The 20,413-nt window shown below is 50.7% G+C and overlaps 1 protein-coding gene across 1 annotated transcript in view; it reads left to right on the top strand.

Annotated features, from left to right (window-relative positions):
• The window catches only part of SH3PXD2B (SH3 and PX domains 2B), a 110,591-nt gene that overhangs the window by 22,896 nt on the left and 67,282 nt on the right, over positions 1-20,413 (top strand). Inside the window, exon 2 of the mRNA XM_075541949.1 lies at positions 12,030-12,110. Coding sequence (XP_075398064.1) covers positions 12,030-12,110 — 81 coding nt within the window. The remainder of the gene's footprint in view (positions 1-12,029; positions 12,111-20,413) is intronic.

Here is a 20,413-nt window from a genome sequence, read left to right as displayed (position 1 = left end):
AGAACAGCTCTGTGGTGTCTCGATTGCTCCAGGGCCCGTTCAGAGAGGCTTGGGATGAAATGTGGACTTCTTTTCTGTGCTCAGAGCCCAGGCCACAGTCTTCCCTGGAACAAAGCTGCTTCTGTTGCTGGCCCCCTGGCAGGGCAGCTGGCCCTTTAGTCATTTCAGGCGCATTGTTGCGGTCCAGTCACAGCGAGCCTGGAATGAGGTCACCTTGACTTTTGACTCTGTGGCCCTGTCTTGGCATTTTGCCTGTCTTCCTGCCTGCCTGGTGTCTATGAGTCTTCTAGCCGACGTTTCCCAAGAGCCCACTCTCTGTCAGGTGTGGGGTATGGAGACAAACCATGGTGAGCTAGTGCTGGTCCTTGACCATGAAGGCTGCTGGGTGGTCACTCAACCTAATACACTCAAAGGGACATGTGCATAAGCTCAGGCAACTCCAGTGGCTTTGGGGACACAGGGGACAGCTGAGACTCGGGTATCCAGCCCAAAGTGCTGACTTCTAAGTTGACAAGTGATGGAAAATTAAGAGGAGCTCTTGCTAGGGGCTGATCTCCATTCACAGTACAACAGAGCACAGCATCTCCTGTCCTGCCCTCCTCACCACTGTTACAGGGTGGAGCCCATGGTGGCAGCCTAGGTGTCAGTCAGCCCATCTCGTCCAGGGCCTTCCTCTATTACACTGACCCTCTACTCTGCCAAGCACAGTGTCCTTCTACAGTGACTGGTCCTTCCTGAGAGGAGCTAAACAGGTGGCCCGGAACCCTGGTGGTGCCGTGGTTAAAGCATTTGGCTGCTAACTGGAAGGTTGGTGGTTTGAGCCGACTGCTTCATAAAGACTGACAGCTTTGCAAGGGAGGGTGGTTCAGAGGATCGCCATGAGTCAGAAGTGACTGACAGCAATAGGTTTGGTTTTTGAAGCAGGTGAAAAGGAGAGAAAATGTTTTGGTCAAAGGAAGTAACATGTTGGGTGGGGCTAGGGGACAGGGAGGGACCTGGCCAGGCTGGAGCAGGAGGTAGAGAGCTGATGGACAGCCCCGAATCCCAGCAGTGTGATTTTAACTGCTCCCAAGAGGCTGACAATTCAAGGAGGTTGGGAGTCTGTCTCCCTCATTCACATGCCCTGCCGTCAGAGGGGACCCTGGCCCACGGTGAATGGTCCGATGTTTGTAAATGACTGGCAGAGTTGGTGAGCGGCTGGACTGGAGGCAGGAGCAGTTTTGCTTCTCAGAGAAGTGCCCCTCTCTCCCATCTCCACCCGCCTCCCCTCCCACCTGTCACACCTGTGCACACAGGTAGAGCCTCTCAGCAGCCCCTGCATGCCGTGTGGACAGGAAGCAGTGGGGACCCAGCCCTGCACCCATAAGACCTCATCTGACATGACACACCACAAGCACTTATACTTGGGCCCCAGTCCAAACATTCACTTAATTGAAAAGATGTAAAAAAAAAGTAAAGAACCTGGCAGCCAGCTGCCTGGTGATGGCTGAAGTGGACTTGGGGACAGGAAACCTGGTGGCAGCAGGGGTGGTAGGCAGGTCAGGATGGGCAAAGCCCCGCCTTGAGAGGCTGCCAAAGAGGTTGAGGTGGAACTCCCCCCGCAGGCCTACTCCCCAGCTGTATCCCACGGGTGTTTCTCTAGTGTCTCTGTGCCTCAGTTTCTCCACCCAGCCCTCCTAGCAGGCTTGTTGTAAAGATCAGACTGGATGTCTGAAGCCGATCTTATCTCCAACCCCCATTCTCCAGACACTGTTGGCCTGACCAGCCTGGTTTCTTAAGGGGCTTCGGACACTTGACAGGATCACTCCAGCTGACACCATTACTTCTAAAAGACTGCTCTTGGACCCTTCCGTGGCGATCTGCTCCAGGGAGTGGGGAAGGCAAACTGCAGGGCAATTCCAACCAGCAGTTGGGAGCGTTGACCTACATAGGCCAGATGTTGGGCCGACAGCTGGAGCGTCCCCAGATTGGACCCGAAGGGAACTCACGCAGAGCACTGGAATCGTGTTTCCATTAATGGAGGCCAGGGAGTGTAGCCAGCTGCCCCACCCCCACCCCTGCCCCCACCCTGGAGCGCTACTCCACACCCCCACCCCGGCCTGTGCTGCCCTGACTGCAGGGCCCCAGAGGTGGGCCCGGAGCCTAGCCTGTCATAATTGGGCGCTTCCCAGGACCTCCTAACCTAGAAACCCCACACCCACAGTGCAGCAGAATGGGGGAGACCCACACCCACCTTTTAGAGTTGATGTGTGGCACCCTCAGACTTAGTCTTAGGTTTTCATTTAATGGGTTCCTTTGGACCAGGAGGGTTGATGGTGCTGTTTGAGCTCAGGGCTGAGTGTGTTTTTGTACTTAGGGCAGCTTTGGCTGCAAAACGGAATGGCGGCGGTTTTCATAGACTAGTGACCTGCTGCAGAAACTGGCCTGCTCAGCAGAAACCATGACCCTCCGGTACCGCATAGTGGACCACACCGTTCCTCCCCGCTGGTGGGGTCACAGTTCACTCTCTTGGCTGCTAACCACAAAGCTGGCGGTTCCAGCCCACACACAGGCACTGCAGAAGAAAGGTTTGGCAGCCTACTTTTTAAAATCCATCGCTTGACAACCCAGCGCAGTACATTAGTTCTCTGACACCCCCACACCCTGGGGACCATCTGGGGCCACAGTCAGCTCCACAGCCATGGGCTTGGCTCGAGGCTTTCTGAGCAATGAGAAACACCTCTCTGGGTGAACACCCCAAAGGGATCCCTGGACTCCTCTCCCCACTGCCATGTGACCTTGGGCCTGTCTCTTCCCCTCTGACCTCCTATTTGCAGTTCTAAAATAAGAGGATCTACTGTCAGGTGTTCCAAATATTTGAGAGGCGTAGAGCCCCCTGCTGTGTAGCGACACAGATGCAGGGGCGCTGTGGCAGATGGAGGCTGCACTAATAATCTCCTTGTGAGAACCTGGACCTGCAGCGTCTGACAGGTGTGCAGGCTGCCGGGTTACACCCTCTGCCATCTATAGAAGAGCCAGAAAGGGTGCCGCCCTCGTGGAGGCCCACCCAGATGGCCTTCCTAGAAATCCTGGGGCCTCTAGAAGTCCAGTTCGGCCACTGTCTTAAGTCACTTGTAAGCGCTCTTCAGATTTCAAGTTCATCAGACAAGTCGTTGGAGAAAGTCCAGAGGGGCTTTCCCATTTCCAATCGTCCTTTTTTTTTTTTTTTCTTTTTTGGCCTGTGCGGGCCTTCTGAACTTTATTGTTGAGCAAACGCTGCCCTTCTAGTTGCTGCTGACTAATTAGATTAAGGAGTGCGGGCCTCCCTGTTGACAGTTTGCTTTTATTTGACTGAAAGTTGATCCAGGGGTGAGTTCTGATCCAGCTTTGGGGGTGTCTGAGGGCTGCAGTCTCAGGGCCTGTCAAGCTGTATCAGACCAGTAAGTCTCTTCTGTGTGTGTTTGGATTTTGCTCTACTTTTCTCTCCTCTCTAGATTATTTTTAAAGGGAAACTTTCGCTGTCTGCTCTAAGTGGAAAACCAGGCCCACTTGCTAGGAATGGAAGGAAATGGAGTACAAAGGAAGTAGATTCCCATGCCTTCAGTTCTCCCTTCATTAAGAGGGAGATAGGGCCCTTGGAGGAAGAGTGAGAGACCTGCCAGTCCCACCTTCCTGAGGGACTCAGGAGAATGGCGGGAGAATTTCAGAGAAGGGTGTGAGATTTCAGGTCCCTTAGTGCAGAACTTCTGGATCACCTTGGGAACACTGATGGAGGGAAAGATGATCCACTCAACTGCTTCAGTTCTACCCAGAGGCACGCAGAAGAACGGCCTGGCAATCTGCTGCTGAAAAATGGGCCCTGATATCCCGGTGGAGCACAGCTCTACTCTGACACACAAGGAGCCACCATGAGCCAGAGTCCACTTGATCGCCACTGGTGGTGGACCCCTTTGAAAAGACTGTGGGCCAGACAGGCCCTTCCCCACTCCCAGCTTCACTCCCACCCACCCTTCCCCCAAATTTAAACCTCTGGCGTTGCTACCTAAGTCCAACATGCTCTGTTCTGTGACCAGTGCAGCAGCCCCCACCCCACCTCTTCTAATTAACCTGAACTGGGGATTTTTACCTGCCTCTTTACCAAGATTACCTAAATTGATAAACAATGCCACTCAGACCAGAGGGTGGTCCCCTGGGTCTCACCAGGAGACTTCAAGAAGTTCACGGGGAAAATGGGATGAAAGATAAGGGCCTTTTCCCACAAACACCCCTGTGGGAGCAGAAGGTATTGTGTTTCTTCTTTGGAGAGGCTGGTGGGTTGGAACTACCAACCTTGTCGGTAGCAGCCCAACACACAACCCAGTCCACCACCAGAGCTCTTGAAGTGGGAGGTAGGGGAGCCAACTGTCTTCACTGTTTTTCTCTTTCATCCCTTTAAAGGGGATTCAGAGAGCACAAGTTTAAGGAAAGTGTTCCTGGATGCCCTGAGACAAGGTGGTCCTCAAGACGGGGGCCATTTCAGCCTGAGTCCCAACACACCTTTTCCATGACCAAGAGCAGCTGATGCCCCGGTCCTGGGCTGTCTGGATGGGCTCAAACTTCAGTGGAGAAGGAAAAGCAGATGTTGGACAGGAAGGCCTTGCAACACGCAGGCCCCTGAATCTTGCCCATCACCATCTGGACGCAACTGTGGTTCCTGAGTCACTCAGCTCTGACTCACTGGTCAGCCAGGAAGCCTGTGTTCCCAGAGCCGTGTAGTAGAATCAGCTCTTCTGCACCCCCCTGGGGCCTGGAGAGCAGAGGACAAGGCTGGGGCTGACAGCAGGTGGGGGCGGTGGGTCCCTCTGCAGGGTAGCGCTGGCCTCAGCCCGTGCCGGTGTTCAGTATATTGTGATGACCGCCGCCTTTGTGGCGCATGCCAGGGTGCCCGGCACGGTACTGAGCTTGCTCTCATTTGATCTGTTCTGAGGCTCAAACCCATTTTCCTTGGTGAGGAAGCGAGGCTAAGCCATTTTCGCAAGGCCACACAGCTGATTGATGGAAGTATGTCCAATGCTCCTAACCTTTCAACTCAGCCCCCCAAAGTGAGCATGCAGCTCCCTCCAGCCCCTCAGCTCAGCTGAGAAACCTTGCCTTGCCCTCACCGTGCCTCCCCCCCCCCCACCTTTGTAGGTTGCTGTGCTTCCTCATTCCCAGAGATGGGCCTGGCTACTTCCCCAGGCTAGCATACAGTGACCAGACTGGTCATAGCCAGAGGTGGGGCTGGGGTGAGATGTTTCTGGAGAGGCAGGGCAGGCAGAGAGAGGGGTGGTCTCAGACATGGCCAGGACCCTTTCCCCAGACCTCTGCCAGTTGCTGGGAATGCTCTGGGGACCCTCAGACCTGCCAGGGAGGTCTCATTTTTCTTCTTTATAACGTCAACTCTATGCATTTATAGTCATAGTGAACATATTCTCGAATACTTATTCATAAAGCTTAAGATTGTTTTCCATAGTAGGTTTTGTGCCAAGTGCTGGGGATGCCGCAAGCCCGTGAAAAAGGCAGGCATGGTTCCTGGGATCTTGGGACTTACAACCTAGTGCTTACAGCGGACTCTTACAGGATAGCGCACCCCATGGAGCCGATTCTGATTCCTAGTGATCCCACATAAGATTTCTCGGCATAAATCTCTGCTGAAACAGATAGCCGCATCATTCTCCCACAGAGCGCTGGCGGGTTTGAACCACTGACCTTGTGGTTAGCACCTCAACGCTTGCCCGGCAACACCACCGGTGAAATGTCGTTCCCATCATGATGGGGAAGTGGATTTGAAGGAGATGTACCGCAGCGGGACCCTCCCTAATATTGGTGGAGAGAACGTACTCAGAGGGAACGTTCTAGAAGTAGCATCTGAGTTGCGCTTTGCCAGTAGCTGACTTGTAGAATGTCCCTCGTCCTGGGTTTGTCTGGTTGTTTGCACTGTCTTTTAACTCGGGCCCTACTCCCTGACTTCCTGCCTCGGAAGGCGTCTGGCCCTCCAGAAGCCCGAGGTTCGGGTTCGCACTCCCGGCAGCAGGCTCAGCAGATCATTTGGTGCCGTTCGCCCTGCTGCGTCTCAGGAAGCTCACGGGATCTGGTTGTGTTTTTACTGGTTATGTCTTCAATGCCGAGGTGGGTCACCTGGTTGTGGTTTGACTGGCAAATTGAACCACCGTTGAGAAAGGACAGGTTTTCCCTCCGCTGGGAGAGTCAGCCCATCTTCCAGCCTCTGGGAAGTTCAGCATCTAGTGGCGCTCCTTATCAGGATCCATTAGGACAGTGAGTGTGGAACATCTTGTGTTTTTCCCTGCGACGACGGTATGATAACAACGTCTAGTGATTCCGTTCATCAGTCCCCAGTCGATGGCCATGGCCGCCTGATGCCTTTTAACAGCACTGAATGGCCCCCATGAAGTGGTGTGCATGTCTGACTGCTGGGTTCTTATGGTAATTTGTCTGAAGTGGGATTGCTTGACCTAAAAGTATGTGCATTTCAGTTTTTGGTTTGAAAAATTATTTTTCTCAAATTTTGTTAGACCTTTTTGTTATAAAACTGCATATCCATGTATACTTTAATTTGCTTAATATTCACATATTGATGAACGGTTTCTCTAAAAGCGTGGGCATTTCTGAAGCTCTTGATAATCATTGTTAAGCTTTCCCCAGAGTTGCACCCCCCATTTCATTGCCTCCAGCAGTGTTGAACATGTCCGGAGACCACGCTGCTGACAAAAAGCATAACGTTCTAACCTGTCCATTTTTATGGATTTGACAGAGTATTTCCTTTTAATTTGCGTTTGTCTTGATACTAGTGACATTGTGTCCCTTTTCCTTATTTCGGGCTGTCGTCTGCATTTGATTCAGCTATACCCAAACACTGCCACGGGGTCTAGTCCGGCTCACCGCGGCCCTCGGTCTGTGTCCGAGGCTGTCAATCTTTATGGGAGCAGACAGCCTCATCGTTCTCCTGCAGAGGGGCTGGCGTGTTTGAACCTCCAACTTGAAGGTTAGCAATCCACTCCCTGGGAGTCCAACCCTCAGGGCTCCTTTGATTCAGGTACACACTGTCTTTAAACGGAAAGCGACTTCAGCCTAGGAAACCAGTCAGTGTAACTCGATACTAAAAGCGCATGCATGCACTATGGCTGCTGCATAGAGTTGTCCATCTCGGGGTACAGGAAAGGGGTTAATGGATAACAGTGGGTTTTATTTTAAAAGACAAGTTTCCCTGAATTATTACTGCTCTTGCTTATTGTTTACTATTTCCTGGAAGAGTTCTGTTACTCATCACCAGCTTGTGCCCTGGGTATGGGCCACCCTGTGTCATGGCAGATCCTTGGCAGGAAAAATTCGAGTGAAGGAGAAGGGAGAGAAATGATCCCAAGAGGCCTTCTCAGGGCCTTCACTCAGATTTTCCGTAACAGGCTCCCTGTTTTCCGAAGCTAACAGTGATTGATCGCAGCCCTCGCTGGTCGGGTGACTGATTCTGGGAAGGAGGAACCTACTCACACAGGTTAAGGGATTTGACCAAAGTCACACCATTGTGTTCTGTCGTGGAATAAAGCATTTGGTCTCCTATCCTCCGACAAGAAGCCCTGGTGGGTTACATGTGGGACTGCTAACCGCAAGGTCAGCGTTTCAGACCCAGCAGCTGCTCCTTGGGAGAAAGATGAGACTTTCTGCTCCCATAGAGATTTACAGACACAAAACCAAAGGGGGGGGGTGTCCCTATGAGTCACAGTCGACTCAAAGGCAGTGAGTTTTAGCTTATAGACGCAAGGAGCCACTACAAGCAGAACCCAGATCCGTCTCATCACCCTTGAAAGAATGGTCTTGTTCTATCCCTTTATCGTAACTTATCCCCCTGTCACTAAGCCCTGACCGTCGTCGTCTGCTCACTGTGGTTTTGCATCAGCTAGGTGGAGTGACACAGTCTGGAGCCTGTGAGACTGACTTTCTTCATTTCACACCATGCCTTTGAGACACACCCAAGCTGCATGCGCAGCATCAGCAGTTCATTCCTTCTGACTCGTGGGACGATGTGTCACGGCGTGTTGATCCATTCACCCCGAGAAAGACATCTGACTGTTTCCTGTCCTGGGGGATTTTGAGAGAGCTGCTGTTGACGTACATGGTTGTGTGTCGATCCAAGTTGCCCTTTCTCTTGAGCAAACTCTGGACAGTGTGTGGCACTGCTGGGTCATCGGTTGAGTATGTTAACTTCCTAAGAAATGGCCCAGCGGTTTCCCCGAGTGGCTGTGCCCTTTTGCCTCCCTCCCTCGCTGTAGGAGAGTTCCGGTTGCTCCATATTTTCATGCACACTTACGGTCGTCAGCACTTTTCTTTCAGATATGCTCATTAATGGTGTGGTGGCTCGTCATTGATTCCCTTGTCCTTCCTCCAGTGAATATTAATGTTGACCATCTCTTGTGCTTATTTACCAGCCAGATAGCCTCTTTTCCGTTCCATTTTTTATTAATTAGGTAAGTTGTTTTCTTACATTAGAGTTTCAAGAGTTGTCCATAAAACAATCTAGTTACAAAGGTGTCCTTTTGGGGATCTGTGTCTTGGTTAGACCACAGAGATAACCAGGGAATTGATTTGTGACATTCCCAGGGAATATGACTTGTCATTAGGAGCCATGGAGTCAGTTCCGACTGAAGCCACCCTAGGTACAGAATGAAACACCGCCCGGTCCTGTGCCGTCGTCACAGTTGTTCTTATGTTTGAGCCCGTCGATGCAGCCACTGCATCCGTCCGTCTGGTTGAGAGTCTTCCTCTTTTTCGCTGCCAAGCACGATGCCCGTCCCTAGGGGATGTTCTCCAAAGTATCCTTGCCTATGGGGAACATCCCGGCTGTACTTCTTGCAAGACATTTGTTGGTTCTTTTGCCAGCCCGTGGTACTTTGAATATTCTTTACCAGCATCATCATTCCAACGCATCAGTTCTTCTTGGGTTTTCCTTATTCATTGTCCAACTTCCATAGGCACATGAGGCAACTGGAAATTCCGTGGCTTGGGTCAGGCATCCCTTAGTCTTCGAAGTAACATCCTTGCTTTTTCAACACTCTAAAAGAAGTCTTTGCAGCTGATTTGCCCAGTGCAGTGCTCGTTTGACCTCTTGGCTGTTGCTTCCATGAGCATTGATTGTGAATCCAAGCAAGACGAGATCCTTGTTAACTTCGGTTTCTTCTCCTGGGCTTATGAAGGGAATTCAAACCATTCATAGGAAAATAGAACTGAAGGAGAATGGAGTTTTTCCATGAACCCTTTGAAAACTCTCTGATCAACTCTGCCAGAAGTCTGCTTTTAATCCCTTAATGCCAAGCTTCTGAGCCTTACTTGGATTTTGAGTATAATCTAAGCACCAGGGTCTGATATGCAGGACTTCCTTGGTTCCAGGTAACAGAAATTCACTCACATTGGATCAAGCAAGAAAGGGGATGTTTGGGCTCCTGTCAGTGAGGCGTCCGGGACATTGTCCAGGAACTCACATGATGTCACAAGCTTAGGCTCTTCTAGCTCTGCTTTCTTCTGGGTGGGCGGCTCTCCCCATGTGGGAACTCGCATATCCTCCTCCAGCAGACACCCTGGGATAGTGTCTCCCGGGCCTGGCTTGGGTGATGTGCCCACCCTTGAACCAGTTATTATGGCCATGGGATGCATGTGCCCCACACCCCCCACCCCCAGTGCAGAGGTTAGAGGAAGAAAAACTAGTGATTCTCCAAGAGAAAGCGGGGCACTCACTGTTCCCCAAAGACGCCTGGTGGTGGCGCAGTATTAAGCACTTGGCTGCTAACTGCAAGGTCGGAGATGCCAGCCTACTAGCCGCTTGATTAAGAGAAAAGACAGGGTGATGTGCTCCCCCAAAGATGAGGAAGGCCCCTGGGGGAGTTCTCCTCTGCCCCAGGGGTCCCTATGAGTTGACATTTACTCTGCAGCACAAAACAGCATTTCTCAAAGATGGAATGGGGGCGGGGGTGCCTGGTGAGCAGATCCTGTGGGAGAGAAAGTGGTGGCGAGTGATCCTCACTGGCTGACGTGGACACCCAGGCTCCTTCCCCAGCCCCCACCTCCTGCACTGGGACGGTTCCCATTTAAGAAGTTCAATCCGGGCAGAACAAGGCAGGCGCCTGACTTTCTTGCCGTGGTTGAATCCAATAAACCAATTAGGCTTGTGTCAGGCTTGTAAATAAGAGACCAAGAAGGAATTGTGTAAGCAGAATATGGTGTCTCCATTTATGGGCGTATGCTTTTGATGGTTTTAAAAAACAAAAACAGAAACCCTGCTGCTCTCTCATTTTTATTTTCTCCATTTTTAATCCCCGCTGGCAGTGTCCTGGACAGATTGCCATTCACACGTGGTCTCAACATCCTCCAGGATGGGCCCGTTAGTGAGGGGTTTACCATTCCTGGGCCCCAGTTTGCCCATCTAGAAGGTGAGACCATTGGCTTAGCTGAGTTCTGTGGTCTGTTCCGAGTTCATTCACGCCTTCAGTTACTAGCTGAAAGTTTAGAGGTTCTAGTCTACTCGGAGGTGCCTCAGAAGAAAGGCCTGGTGATCTACTGAAAAGCCAGCCATTGAAAAGGCTGTGGAGCTCAGTCCTCCCGGGACTCACTGAGGGTTGCCATGAGTTGGAGTCACCTGGGCAGCAACTGGTCACTGGTGGAGCCGCCCCCTCTAACTGCCCTAAGCTTCCATATGTGGAACATGTTCTACCTGGCAGCCAGAGGGACTCAAGCCAAAAGCCAAATTCATGTCCATCAAGTCTACACCGACTCATAGCAACCCTGTAGAACAGGGTGAAACTGCCCCCCTGAGTTTCTAAGACTAACTCTTCACTGGAGTGGAAAGCCCCATCTTTCTCCCTTGGAGCAGCTGGTGATTCGAACTGACGACCTTTTGGTTATCAGTCCAACTGGTAACCAGCACGCCTCCAGTGCTCCTCCAGAGGGACACAGGGATATGAGTATCTCCTTTAAAAGACATTGGCCCCTGGCACACACCTCCCACCACCCCCTAAAACTCTGTAGCGGAATAAAATCCAGGCTCCTCGGCCAAGCCACTCCTGCCTGTGGCCCCATTTCCCCACCCCTGAGGTCTGTCCTGCGACAGTAGCCTCCCTGTGCTCAGACATGCCGGGCATTCTCCAGCTTCCACTGCGTGTTTTGTTCACACACTTCTTTCTGCCCAGAAACCCTTCCCTCCTTGTTGGGGGCTCCTCATCCATCAGGGCTCAGTTCAGATGTTGTTTTCTCAGAGGCCTGCCAAGACCACTCCCACCCACCCACCCCCCTCCATCCTGCTCTGCCAGAGTGGCCGTGGGCATTCTTCCCAGTGCCTCATGAGAAATCACAGTTGTGTGCCCTGGGCTTGTTGGCCACCCTGCTGCCCATCTTCCTACCCCCCCCCCACCCCCCAAGGGCACGCCTAAGACCTGTCTTGCTCCACCTGGCAGAGATCTGGCACACAGTAGGTGCTTCATACGTGAGGGGTAGAGTGAGTGAGTGAATGGCAATCATCCACAGCCTCCAGAACTGGATTTGAAGCCCTCTTTTGTGATAAAACATCCTGGTGGTGTATTGGTAACCCAACCGGGCTGCTAATCAAAAGGTCAGCAGTTTGGAAACACCAGCAGCTCCATGGAAGAAAGACCTGACATATGTTGGAAACTCTATCCTACGGGGCTGCTGTGAGTCCGCATCTACTCGACGGCAGTGAGCTTGGGCTGAGTTTTGGGGTAAGGCTTATGACCTCTGATCTGGTCTTCACTTCACCATCCATCGCCTCTTCCCCTAGTCTCCTTGCCTCTCCTGCAGTCTAAATCTTCCCTGTCCCTCATGGCACACCATGGTGACTCCAAGCTCAGAGAAAAAGCAAGTCACTTCTCAGAGTCACACAGCCGGCCCATGGCAGAGCAGAGATTCAAACCTAAGTCGCCGTTCCTCTGAATCTGCTGTTCCGCCCAGTGCGGCCTTGCGGCAGAAAGACCCCTTGGTATGAACACACGTCTCCTCTCTCTCCCTCTCTGCAGGTCTACATCATCCGGGTCACGTGGTCCAGCGGCTCCACGGAGGCCATTTACCGACGCTACAGCAAGTTCTTTGACCTGCAGGTAAGAACTCGTGCAGGGGCTCTGGGAGACGCAGAGGGGGAGTGGTCTCACTGGCATCACTTTCCTCCAGAACTTCAGAGCCCAGCTCCTCGCCCACACTGGGTGCACTGGGTGCTTTCTATCTTCCTGGACTTCACGGTGCTATCCGTGACTGGGGCACAGAGACTGTGTTTCACTTTTGCATGACTCTTGGCTCTGCTCTTCATACCTTCCACCTCCGCTGAGGGCCAGCTGGAAACCCATTCCCCGTGGCTCTGTGAGCCCCATCTCCAGTGTGTTCAGATGCTCACCGGGGAAAAGCCGAGGCTGGAGGGAGCATGTGGCTCTGTTTTACAACCACAGAGCAGAGGGACCACTCCACGTAAGCGCCATGAGCAAGGTAGGGGTGTTCTGTGGAACCTCAGCACAAAATGCAACAGCGCAGACTGGCAACCAAATGGCCCTCTGGGGACCAGGCACCCCCCCACGGTATGTGTCACTGGTGCTGGACCTCTCCTCAGGCATGCTTCACCTTCCCGCAGCCTTTGCAGATGCAGACCAGCCTACTGCACCTGCCCAGGCTCCGCAGACAGCACTTGGACCACCTGTTCTGTCTGCCTTTCACTTCTGTCAACGCACTGGAGTTCCTGGGTGCCAACTTGGTCTCCAGGAAATGGGATCTGATTGTTCCAGGTGTCTGGTCAGGTACCCATCCAGTGGGTGGGAGGTCATTGGTGTAGCAGCATCGGGAGACATGGCTTGGCACAGGGATAGGGACACACTTGTGTGAATGTCGGTCCTCACTACCACTCTAAAGCGCTGCAAGCCAGTGGCATGTAAGACGCGTGGTACCCACAACTTCTGTCTCTGCAGCTTGTGGGGTTGAAGGTATAGTTTCTGAGGTTGACCTCAGTGATCAAACTCTGGGACCAGCATTCCCAAATGGCGGCACCTGGGCCAGCTACCTTGGTGCAGAGAAGTGACCTGGGTTCTAATACAGCTTCTTGTTGCAGCTTGGTGTCCACCTTTGGCCAAATCACTGAATATTTCTGAGTCCCAATTTCCTCAGCCTCACAATTGGGTAGGGGGGACAAAAGCACTTCCATCCTCTGCTTACCTTAACTTTCAATGAGACCTGCCTCCCCAAGCCCAGATTCTGTGTGTGCGTGTGTGCATGTTCCTGTCATCGGCTCTACCTAGCACGGTAGGCTTGTGCAGGGTGACATCCTGTGGGATTCGGGGACCAGGGTTTGATTGCTGATGCCTGTGGCTTAAAGCCTGCTGACTCTCACCCTCTCCTGCTCTGACTCAAGTTTTTGTTTCAAGCACAACTTAAGCCTCAGGTTTGCTTGCTCCCACCAACCTTGGCAAGAGCTGGGCCTCGCCGGCATGGAACTGGCTGCCTTTGGGTTCCCTCCCGTAGCGAAGCCGCTGCAGGCGGGCCTTGGCAGCTGTAAAGCAGCCCAGATGGGTCTTTGCAGAGGGGCGGTGGTGGAATTGCTGGTCGCGGAGCCAGCCTTTCCTCCAAACCCCAGAGTGGAGATCTGGGAGTGGGCGGAGCCGCGGGCAGCTGGAGCCAGCTGTTTCCGAGGATGGGAGGACTGACTGGGGGCTGGCCAAGTGGGGCCTTGAAGGCCCAGAGATGTGAGTCCATGACTCCAGCCCCCTTCCCTCCCTCCTGCCTGGCGAGGAGCCTTGTTTTTTGGGGTTTTTTTTGTTATTATTGTTGTTTTTTAAGAAGTAGCCTGGATCCAAGACTGAGGAGAGGGTGGTACCGTCACAGAGAAGCAGCTAGGACCGTGTGGTGTAATGGAAAAAGCAGGGGACTCAGTCAGGAGACGCGGTGTGGCTGTGGGCACATCCCTGAACCCCTCGGCTCTAAGTGCACACTTCGGAGGCATGAGGCGAAGACGACGACAGAAATAGCTGGTTTTGACGGAGTGCTGACTCTGGGCTTGGTCCTGCTCAGCCTCTAAAGCGCGGTTCTCAATCTGTGGGTCACGACCCCTTTGGGGGGGGTTGAATGACCCTTTCACAGGGGTCTCCTAATTTATAACAGTAACAAAATGACAGGAAGTAGCAACAAATATAATTTATGGGGTGGGGTGGTCACCACCACATGAGGAGCTGTACGTAAGGGTTGGGGCATTAGGAAGGTTGAGAATCACTGCTCTAGGGGGAGTCGTTCATTTCTTCCCAACAAGAAGCCGGAGCTCAGAGTGGTTCCGTTGTTTGCCCATGTCCACTCAGCTAGGAAGGGTCAGGACTCGGGTTTCAACTTGGGCAGGCGGGCAGCAGAGCACAGCTCTAAGCCCCTCCTGTGTCTAGTTCCTCTCTCTGGTGGCTACTTCACAAAGCACCTGTGGAGAGGTCAGTCCATAAAAATAGAGCAGGAAAAAAAATTTTTTTTAATAAATAAATAACAGAGCAGATTGGAGGTCACCGGGCCTGGGAACCATCGCAAACAGTGGGAATTCCAGAATATTTCATTGTGCTCGTGCGGAGCCTTGATAGAGACCAAGTGGCAGGCCTTCAAACAGAAGAAGGAGCTACATGCCGAGTGATTTAAATTCAGGAATTATGTGTGCCCAGATTGCAATTCAGTCTGTGTGCAAAGCAGATAATCAGAGAAGGCAGACCGCAGAAGGAAGAACGCAGCCTCGCGATCAGAGGAAGGCTTATTAACCTGCATTATGCAGGTGACACAGTTTTGCTTGCTAAAAGCCAAGAGGACTTGAAGGACTTACTGATGAGAATAAAGCAGCCTTTGGGGTTGATTCCACCTAAACATAAAGAAAACAAAAACCCTCACAACTAGACCAATCAAGGCCATAATGTTTAAGCGAGGAAAGATTGACGTTGTCGGGGATTTCATTGAATCTTGAATCTCCAACCCGGGTTCATGGAAACGGCAGTCAAGGAGTCGCAGGATGTCTTGCATCGGGCAGATCTGCAAAACACCTCTTCAAAATGGCGAAGAGCACAGATGTCACTTTGAGGCCAGAGGTGACCCGAGGTTCACATGCATAGGAGAGCTGGCCGGCTGATTTCTGATGAGGGCACAAAAGCACATAGACTTCTAGAAGAAGAAGCAAGTGTGTCCTGGCAGAATTAGCAGCCAGGGTGCCCCCTGGAAACAAGGATGGCAAGACTTTGGACATGTCAGCCATAGGAACCACTCCCTGGGGGGAAAAAATGCTTGAGAAAGTAGAGGATCATCGCAAAGAGGAAGACCCTCAGTAAGATGGATTGACACAGTAGCTGCAACCATGACAATTATGAGGATGACACAAAACCAGACAATGTTTCGTCTGTTGTACGTAAAGGCCATGTGTGTCAAAAGCAGCTCAGTGGCACCTTACAGCAAAACCAGGAGGGACCGCGGGCGAAGGGGAAGGGGGTTGGCTGCTAATGGGCACAGAGTTTCTTTGGTTGGGAGGGGGGGTGGTGAAAATGTCCTTACGAGTATATTGTAGTGATGGTTGCACCAGAACCAAGACCACTGCCAGCTAGTCAATTCTGACTCATAGAGACCTATTGGGTTTCCAAGGCTGGAATCTCTTGTGGTTAACTTTTCATTGTGAACTGGGTGAAGGTTACAGAGAAGAGCATCATTTGTATATTAGGCAATTCATAGACATCATGCTGCAACTCATTCATCACGATCCATCTGTGTAACATCAGTTGTCCTACTTTCTCCCTGTTTACTATTTCCATTTCCCCTTCTTTCCTAACCCTCCTGAACTTTGTCCTTGGGTAACAACTTCCCTTTTGATCTTCAATGGTGGACTGTTTACAACATGCATACTTCCGTATGTTAATGTTGTCCTGAGCTGAAAATTGAGCCACTGAGATTAGTTCATTTCCAGACTTGAAGAGTGACTAAGGGCCATAGTCTAGGAGTTCTATCAGTCTATTTCAACCAATAAGTGTGTGTGTATGTGTGTCTTATGACCTTGAGAGTGTTACCTATTTTCTCCCACTCTATCCAAGACCTGTGATGTAATCCCTTTCAGTGGCAGTAGCTGGTCACCATCTAGTTCTTCATGTCTCGGGATCATGGAGATTGGTGTTTGCATGAGGTAAAGACTAATAGTTGTAGCTTATATGGCTATTCATGAGCTTTTAAGATGACAGTCGCTGCTCATCAAAGTAAGATACAGACCATGGTCTTTGTGGAAGGCTTTAATCTGTACAGAAGCTGACTAGCACATTTTTCTTACCCTTATGTACTAAAAACATTTGAGTTGTACACTTCCAAATCACTGGATTTTTTAGAATTCCATTGATATATAGTCCACATAGCATATAACTCAATAGTTGAATCATATTCATAAGAGCTGTACAGTCATCACCACATTCAGTTTTAGAATTTTTTCTTTCTTGTACTCATTATTAGCTCCCATTTCACCCAACCTTCCCTTGCCATACCCTGAAGAAACTAATAATCCAGTAACTGTCTCTGTAGATTTACCTTGATTTATCTTGAGTTTCATATATACAAAAGCATACCAGAAAGGGGGGGAAACCCGTGATAAAACAGAGGAAAAAGCTGAATCAAAAAGAAAGCAGAACATATTAAAAATTAGAGCAAATTTCAAATGAGTAAAAAAGGGAGAACAAATGATACGATGTTAAATTTTAACCTAGCTACCTCTGGAGTAAGCCTCTTTCCAATGCACTGTGTCTGATCGCAAGGCTGTTTATGTGCCCAGGCAGTGGGCAGAGGGGATGCACCCGAGACAGTCCAAGTGGGGATACTGCAAATAGATTTTGGATTTTCACTGTCATCCACAGAACTTCTGAAAACTGGGTGCTCAGAAAATTAAGTTTGGATACCATGCCTTCCTCCAATCTTAGCTTTTATTATTTATAATTCTTGGATCACACAGTGCTTCTTCTGTGTGGACTTAATTGACACCTTGTTGTGTGAGGCTGGTTTGTCTAACGGAAACAAATCCAGTGACACTCAAATATGTGTAAGAAAGCGCTTTATATCAAGAAGTAGTTATATATCAGGAAAACAGCCCAGCCCAACTCAAGTCCATAAGTCCACTACTATTCTGTAAATTCCTTCTTGAGATGCACGCGGTCACAAGCAATGACGCAGAGTGCAGGAAGATCACAGGCTCATTGTGGATCCGATGGTGGTGGAAGCATCACAGGGCTCAGGCAGCAATCAGAGTGGCTGGCCAGCAGAGAGATGAAGGCAGACAGCCAGACGGAGGTTTCCAGAGAAGGCCACGCCCACAAGGAGGCACTACTAGGCTTTGACCTGATTAACAAACTAGACTCCACCCCAATACTTCTATATATCAAACTGGCATGAAATTATGTAACTACCACACACCTCACTTAGATAACTGCTTGGTTTAAGACAACCCTTTAAGAGCCCAGACAGCCGGGCACCATCTGATTTCTTCACCACATTTCACTATAAGATCCATGACCTAGGGATCACTTCATGAGGGCGAGTCTTGAGTAGGGCCATGTCCTAAGAACTGATTGTTCTTAGATTAGAGCTACAGTTAACTGTGAGCTCAAACTCCATTCGTATGTCTGCAGTTTATGTGTGCCCCTAGTTCACGTTACAGACATTGTCCTGTTAAATTATAAATCATCCCCATAGGGCAGATGGCAATTCTGTTGATAGACTCATTAAGTTAGCCGATGATATAAACCATTGGATTCGATGGCTGATAAAATGTTAAGGCCAATAAATAAATAAATAAATAGTGGAGGGGGAAGTCAGAAATCTCACTACCAAAAGATGTGTAAGATCTTTACCAAAAGCAAACTGCTGAATACTCTTTGGGAAGAGTGGCAGTGACTACGGGCTAACGGGGATAGGGTTTCTTTGGGGCGATGAAAACTGTCTGGGATTAGTTCATAGGGATGACTGCACAGCCACATGAATACAGGGATGTGTTGCCTGCCAGCCACGGTGCAGTGTGTGAACTCGGACGGTACGTGATCTGGTTGGTCAGACTAGCTGAAAGCCCGATAGGCGCCCACCGCTAGTCACCCTCGCTGCTGCTACTGGAGCAGGTGGCAGAACCAGAGGCACGGCAGCGGGTAGCAGGGCGAGCAGAGCTAGAGGAAGCCTTCAGGAATGGGGAGAGCTCGGCGGGAGCAGAGTGGCCTGGCCTTGCCCTCTTTGCACCCACCTAAGCCCATAATGAACAGAAGAGCAACTCTCCTTTGATTGACTATTTCCTCCTAGTGGTTGAGAACACTCTACCACACACTCTTGCAGCTGGGACCACGAGTGGGCTTAGGTGGGTGGCAAGAGTGTGGGGGTAGAATCTTCTCAACCATTAGGAGGAAACAGTAAATCAAAGGAGAATTGCTTTTCCGGTCATTAAAAACAATACTAAAAACTCTATGGAACCCAGACCTACATGCCGTCAGATGTTGTCCAGATGGATGTGAAGGGCGCCCACCTGTCTACTGAAACCCCCGAATTGCTCGCTCTGAAGAGGGTGCACTATGACTCAGACTGCGACTTCTTTAAAACAGTGATGTGTGTGAGAGCAGTTTCTGGCTTGCCAGGCACTGAGGGAGCATCAGCTGGTGGGATTACCAGTGGGCCCAGTGGAGTTAGAAGTTGGCAGATGGGTAAGAGGATGAGAATATGCCAGTTTAATAGAGTAGTTAAGAGCCTGGGCTTTTGAGTCAAACAGAGCTGGGCTTTGATCCAAACTCTGCCACTCACTTGCCGTGAGAGCTTGTTTTAGTCAGAACAGCTTTGGTTGCAGATGACAGAAACCCAAATTAAGATGGAATGCCAGGGAAGACCATCGATTACTAAACAAAATGGTGATATATTAAGGTCTTTGGCTTCAGGTTTGGCTGGGACCAGGGGCGGCTACTGTGACAACAGGGCTATCTCTTCTGCCTTTTCTTGACTTTGTCTGTGTCCAGGCAGAATGTCCTCCTGTGGTGGTAGCTGGGCTATACCTGGGGGTGGGGGGGAGCATGCATCCCTAACCCATCTTGGTCATGTGGCCAGGCCAGCCAAGAACTGCGTGAGAATCATCACTTGGATGCATGTCGTCTAATCGAGGGGTGGGACACAACTGTGGAAGGCAGAGAACTGCTACCCAACACGGAGAAATGCCACTGGGTGACAAAACAGTCGATCTCCATTCCAGGGTGGCAGAGCATTCAGGCACAGGAATCCACAGACACTGCTGGGGTAGAAGGAATATGACCCAGCTTCCTTTGGGTACCAGCAAAGAAGACTCAAGGTCACCAGTGAGATGGTCCCTTTGATGACGATGGCACCTGGTGACCAGAATGCCCTAGAGCTGAGTGACTAAGGACAGAGATCAGGCAACGCATGTCTGTTGAGCCCCACAGTAATGTTATCAGTGAGCCGTCACTTCACCAGGCACTCATCATGTTTGCTTTCTCCTACAACTCTCACAGATGTGAAGCTAGTATTGTGTCTGTTTCACACATTGGGGAAATGGGGGTCTCAGAGAGTCAGGGTCTCATTCCCCAGCGTGACCGAGTCTGAAACGAGTGCTCCTAACGACCTCCCTACCTCCTTACTTACAGTCTATTATGGCCTTCGAGTCTAGAAGGCTTGTGTTAGGCAGGGTTCTCTAAAGAAACAAAACCAGGACATTTATGATTTTTTAATATATGGATAGATAGATACAGCATGAAGGAATGTAATAGCTAATTAGTCCACACAGCAGTACAGAGGGCTCAGTTCAACTCAATTCCATGGAACACTTAATATACTGGAAGCCCTTCAACTCAACAAGGGGTGCCAGATCCAAGATCAAGGAAGCAGACAGCTGAGTTCCCTTGGGCAATGCAGGCAGAGTCCACCCACAGACAGCAAACAGCAGGGCAGTTCACCAATAGTCAGGAGCTTAATGAAGCAGGCCCAGATGGAATATCGAACTCAAGCAATGCAAGATGACAGGATCCGCCAGCCTCAAGCTCAAGCGATGTATACACCAGCAGCGTGGCAAAGCAGGTCTCAAAGAAGCCTCAAGCTCTTGCAACACATTCACAGGTTGACTGTCCCACAGGTCGTGTAGCTCACGAGTTGAGGCAGGGAACTAGCTAAAGCAGCCACACAGTGGTCCAATCACCAGAGAGCAAGAGAGGGAGGGGCAGACTTTGCCAAGCCATTTATCTCTTTGCCCTCCAATCAAAGTGCGACCTGATTAATCCCACATTTCTATTGGCCGGGTCACGCAATAAACCTATCAGAGGGCTGCTAGTAGCTGCCCATATTTAAGGACTACTTGGTACCTTCCCATAAGATGTGGGCAGAGCCTGCCCTGGGTGGAGGGTGGGGAGGG

Source organism: Tenrec ecaudatus, chromosome 2 (genome assembly GCF_050624435.1).
Source record: "Tenrec ecaudatus isolate mTenEca1 chromosome 2, mTenEca1.hap1, whole genome shotgun sequence".
Classification (NCBI taxonomy): Eukaryota; Metazoa; Chordata; class Mammalia; order Afrosoricida; family Tenrecidae; genus Tenrec; species Tenrec ecaudatus.
The sequence above is the reverse complement of the archived record's forward strand: the minus strand, read 5'-3'. Positions and strand labels throughout refer to the sequence as shown.